This window comes from Bidens hawaiensis, unplaced genomic scaffold, assembly GCF_021521415.1.
Source record: "Bidens hawaiensis isolate Kalapana, Puna unplaced genomic scaffold, B.hawaiensis_p1.1 tig00092177_1, whole genome shotgun sequence".
Taxonomy (NCBI): Eukaryota; Viridiplantae; Streptophyta; class Magnoliopsida; order Asterales; family Asteraceae; genus Bidens; species Bidens hawaiensis.
The window spans coordinates 5,764-11,161 of NW_027504451.1; the positions used below are offsets into that span (position 1 = coordinate 5,764).

At 37.9% G+C, this 5,398-nt stretch overlaps 1 protein-coding gene across 1 annotated transcript; it reads right to left on the reverse strand.

Annotated features, from left to right (window-relative positions):
- Nucleotides 1-650: 650 nt before the first annotated feature.
- LOC143607974 (glyceraldehyde-3-phosphate dehydrogenase GAPCP1, chloroplastic-like) lies at nucleotides 651-4,373 on the reverse strand. Its single transcript, XM_077083211.1, has 13 exons — nucleotides 4,224-4,373; nucleotides 4,082-4,149; nucleotides 3,930-3,968; nucleotides 2,591-2,691; nucleotides 2,379-2,491; nucleotides 2,216-2,315; nucleotides 1,991-2,137; nucleotides 1,852-1,912; nucleotides 1,642-1,739; nucleotides 1,352-1,494; nucleotides 1,178-1,261; nucleotides 1,015-1,104; nucleotides 651-908 (listed from the first exon to the last, which is right to left on the reverse strand). The coding sequence occupies exons 1-13, from the start codon at nucleotides 4,352-4,354 to the stop codon at nucleotides 851-853; spliced, it is 1,233 nt and encodes a 410-aa protein (XP_076939326.1). The 5' UTR covers nucleotides 4,355-4,373; the 3' UTR covers nucleotides 651-850.
- Nucleotides 4,374-5,398: the final 1,025 nt, after the last annotated feature.

A 5,398-nucleotide genomic window follows, 5' to 3' on the forward strand; every position in this document is an offset into this window, starting at 1 on the left:
AAACCAAAGTTTATGGTTAGGGATGATAGATGCAACCTTTAAAAACTAGGGATGATGTATAAAATTTAACCCAAACCACTGGAACTATTCATGAAATTCTCTCTATTATAAACAAGCTCAGTTTGGTTCAGCTAAGTTTAGGAACCAAGCATAACCAAAACCATTTTTTTCTCAACACCCTTTGTCTTGCAATAGCCATCGGATCAACAGTAGTACGACAGACATGAAACCCACTGAATACAATTAGACACTAACATTATCTCATTTTGTAAATAAGTTTTTATGGTCAACCAAACCCAACACACTGGGAAGTGGTAACCACGAGAACATGTTATCAGAAAACTCAAGGGCCTGGTAACCACGAGAACATGCTATCGGAAAACTCAAGGGCCTGTCAGTGCTAACCAACAGGATCTGTTAATTGACAACATGTGGCATGTAGGTGGCATTCAAGAGCTTATGGTATAAATAAGTGGAAACAAGATTCGAACATAAAGACTTCTCTGCAAGAAAGGTACCAGACATTCAGGTGTTACCACTTACACGCTTAAAAGTAGAAAACTACTGAAAGCAAGATTCGAACATGGTTTCCGTTCTTATACTAAAAAACAAACAATTCATCTTTCAGGTACAAGATAAACATCAGTGGCAAGAGTGTCTCACGACAATTTACGGTGAGGAATAAGTATCAAATGGTCATAAGATGGCAAATGTCAAGCAGACGTTCTTTATTTCCCATGTTTGAAGCAAGACATGGCAATATTTGCTACCATCCAGTCTGGTTCAAATATCAAACCATCTGTTCAATTCTACACTATCATTTCAAGAAAAAGACCATAACATTTTGCTCTCAGTTGGAAGCTGCTGCCACCAATGCCATATGCTCTATCAAGTCCAACACTCGATTGCTGCACAAAAACCAATTTTAAACACTCGTTTAATGACCCGCATTCCCACAAAGAACAGCCCAGGCGAACCCAAATAACAAACAGAAATACATGAATTGTTTGATACCTGTAACCCCACTCGTTGTCATACCAGGACACCAGCTTCACAAATGATGCACTTAGCCCTATGCCGGCCTTTGCATCAAAAATACTTGACCTGAAAAGGTCAAAGTCAACATCTTCATCAGTCTACCCAAATAACAAAAAGTCAAAATGAAGACTAGATTGACCTGGAATCGCCAACAAAGTCATTGGAGACAACATCTTCATCAGTATATCCAAGGATTCCTTGCATAGGACCCTCAGAGGCATACCTTCAATACAAACAGAGACCATGTATGAGTCAACTTGCTAATTACATAGTAATTACAATAAACTCAATAAGGCAATCATAAATGGCATACTTGATTGCAGCTTTAACATCCTCATAAGAAGCACTCTTCTCAAGTCGACAAGTTAAATCCACAACAGAAACGTTTGCTGTCGGGACTCTAAAGGCCATACCTGTTAGTTTTCCATTAAGTTCCGGTAATACCTTCCCTACAGCCTGCAATTTTAACACAAAAAATAAAATTAATATTGCAAATTTCTGAAATCAAGCATACGCAAAGTATGAAGTTCAAAAGTTTTCACTTTTAAGTTTAAACCGATCAAATAAGTTAAGATCTAATGTTATTTGAAGACCCTTGTATACCTTGGCAGCACCAGTTGAACTAGGGATGATATTTTGTGCAGCACCACGACCTCCACGCCAGTCCTTCATTGAAGGCCCGTCAACGGTTTTTTGTGTAGCTGAATAAATGCATACAGAATAATATAATCATGATCTTTTTAAATCCATATGAAATGTTTATGCACAAGTATATATATGTACAAAGTACAAAACATAAAGAGACAAACAGACCTGTGGTTGCATGCACAGTTGTCATAAGACCTTCAACAATCCCAAACTCCTCATGAACCACCTGTTTAATATTAAACCATGTATTTAAAGAAACGGCGACCACAAATCACAATTGCAGAAAAACTCAAAAGAATTGTACCTTGGCTAAAGGAGCCAAGCAATTAGTGGTGCAGCTAGCATTAGAAACAATATCCATGTTTGGCTTGTAGGTTGTCTCGTTTACTCCTACAACAAACATAGGTGCATCGGCTGATGGAGCCGAGATCACCACCTTCTTGGCACCACCCTGCACATTGACACCAACAAGAGTCAGCCTAGGGGTACACATGTCTTTTAAAAGAAGTAAAAGAAACTCAAATTTTACCTTCTTGTGTGCTGAAGCCTTATCAATAGTTGTGAAAACGCCAGAAGATTCAACAACATAGTCGGCTCCAAAATCACCCCAAGGAATACTTGCAGGGTCTCTGAAGACATATGAAGTTTAGGATAAATTTACAACATTATTTACTAAGAAGACCTTTAGATACCTTTGGCTAGTGACTTTGATATGTTTCCCATTGATTTCCAAAGTGGATTCATCAACAACATTGATGGTTCCTTTAAATGGGCCATGTGTAGAATCATATTTCAACATGTAAGCCTGAAAAAGACATTCATCTCATGATTATCTTTCAACTACTTTATTATAACCTTCATATATACTAATATGTCCAATTAATCTTGTGAAGTTTATCCTTACCATGTACTTGGAATCAATAAAAGGGTCGTTGACTGCAACAACCTCAATATCATCTCTAAATGTTGCTGTTCTCAATACCAACCTCCCTATTCTTCCAAAACCTGTAAGTTTCACGCAATGATTCTCTTCAATCTCTAGCCATAATAAAGATAATGATATATGATTATCAAATAAACAAAATCATGGTTGCCGAAGTCGATAGGCGCTACTAGGTCAGTCGATTTGGGAGTTACGAGTACTCGGACATGGTAAATTATAAATAAACTAATTTTTGGGAAATGATATATATGTCAAATATCATAAGTATACTAATATTTATAATATACTATGAGAATATCAATATAAACCAAAAGGATACATGTTCAAATAATAAAGTATTTCAAAATTGATACTCATTCTTTAATATTATAGGCATAGTAATCATTTAATTCTCGTCTTCCATGTTATCTCCGTGAAAAACAGTGAAATTGGTGAATAAAGCAAAAATCAGTGAAATCAGCGAAAAACGGAAAAAATCTGACTTGACCAAGTTTGACCAATTCCGATTTTTATAGTCTCGATTCGTCCACTGCTGCTACCTCACTGCCCCGTCTAGGGTTCTGGGCCTCGTATTTCAAAAAAAGTACTATTACTAAGGGAAAGCAACCCCCGGATATACTTTATTTTCTTATTCATTTTTCACATATACAAGCTAAAACTACAGCCAACAGGGTGGAAGTTGTGTGTTTACGGTATAAATCCTCTTCCTTTCCTAGCGGCTAAAACCCTTATACTTGACGAAAGGGAACGAACTTAGCTTCATTTCCGGGTGAAATTAGCCAAGATTTTGACCGGATACAATGTTGGCCGAGTTGAAGAAATCGCCTCGGCACCCTACCCTGTACCAATTTTTACAACACTGAACAAAACTACAGGTTCACTTCAATCAGATCATCAGATGCAGTAATTGTTCAAAAGTACTTAAAACCGAAGCCCCAATTTGACTTTCATATATAACTTAATAAATGTATATAATACATGCATTGGGGAAGAACAAATAAATACAGTAAGACTATCCGCTATGGTGGGGGGCATCGAAGCCCCTCCACAGCGCCATGTGGGCACCGGGGGCCGGGGGCTTCGAAGCCCTTCTCCATAATGCCTCGCTATGGTTTAAAGCCACCTTGGGCGCCCCATTAAATATATAAATACATATGTATGTGTGTGTGTGAGAGGAAGAGAGAGAGAGTGAGAAGGCGCCCAACGCGCCCCAAAGGGCGCCCATATCGATAGTCTAATAATGAACTATCTACCATATTTGATTTCTTAAACAGTCAAACATCAATGTCAGAAAGCATACCATTGATTCCGACCTTGGTCTTCCCACCGGTACCCGACTCTACACAAATTTCAACCAGATTCAGTTTGTTAAAAATTGAGAAACAGTTAACTTGGGCATTTGATCGAACAGGTGGTATGCATTATTCTATAAACTCATATAAATATTCTTACTTGGAACAGTTGTGGGTGTCTGAGTAGCAGTAGCTTTAATTAGATTAATCCTCCCTGACTTACATATCCTATCAAACAATTCATTCATCAAATAATAATAATAATAAAGTCTTTTAACAAAACAGTAAACACAATACTCAACTGTAGAGACGACGAAGATGGCCTAAATTGAAGGTTTAACGAAGACGATCGAGTGGCTAATGATGGGCCGGGACGGGATGTTTCGACAACCGGCGGCGGGTTGGTTGGCCGGAGAAGTAAGGAGAAAGCCATAGAGTCCAAACCCTAGAGAGAGAAATAATAATAATAATAATAATAATAATAATAATAAGGTGTGGGATTGATGAGTATTTATACGGTGAAGGTAGGCGGAGATTGTTAAGGTGGCAGGTGGTGTATGCATGTACTATGTAATTGTATGTATTGTATTTATGTCTGTTGGTTGGTTGGTTGTTACAGCTGACTAATGAAAAAATCAAAATGTCCGGGGCTGACGTGGTGGTGCTGGAGTGGTGGGGTAAGATCTTGGTTTTGTCGTATCGGGATGACGTGGACTTAGTTTGTGATGTTAGAAGGTGTCGTGTTGTGGAGTGTCACCTAACTCCCTTGGATAATACGCCCCTGTTATTATTATTTCTATAAATAACAAATGTGGAAAGGGTGGTTTATCGTAGATGCTTATTTATAAATCCTTGAAAAATCAGGACTTTATTTTTTTTTTATAGTTTTTAATGATTTTTGAATTAGTAAGCAAAGGGTTATGTTTTGTAATGTAAACTAGTTTTTTACCCAGCGCAACAGGGTTATATTTTGTAAAGTAAACTAGTTTTTTATCCGGCACGTTGCGTCAGGCAGGTCGGTAAAGCTCGAACGGTTTTAACCCAAGCGTTGAACAAATAATTCAGCGCGAATTCGATCGGTTTCGGTGACATGCGTTATTGTGCCGGAATTAAAAACAAATATAACACAAAAAAATTATAAAAATTGAGGTGGACCAATGGGGTGGCATCGGTCGGTAAATCTTGAGTGTTGGTAAACCTGACCATTGTCAATCCCAAATGTCGAGGCAGTGAGTCTATGGGAGTTCGGTAGGCTTCCGTCATGTTCATTATGTTAACGAAACTAAAACAAAAAATTAGCGTTCGGTCGGTTTCCGTTACATTCGTTACGATGACTGAACTAAAAAATAGAAACAAATTTTGCGGACCAGTTCGATGACGCCAAGTGGCTCAATAGGGCTCTTGCGTCACCAAACTTCTTTTTTGTTATATAGTAATAATAATTAGAGGATGGATGGTGTATAGAAATTACATTGAT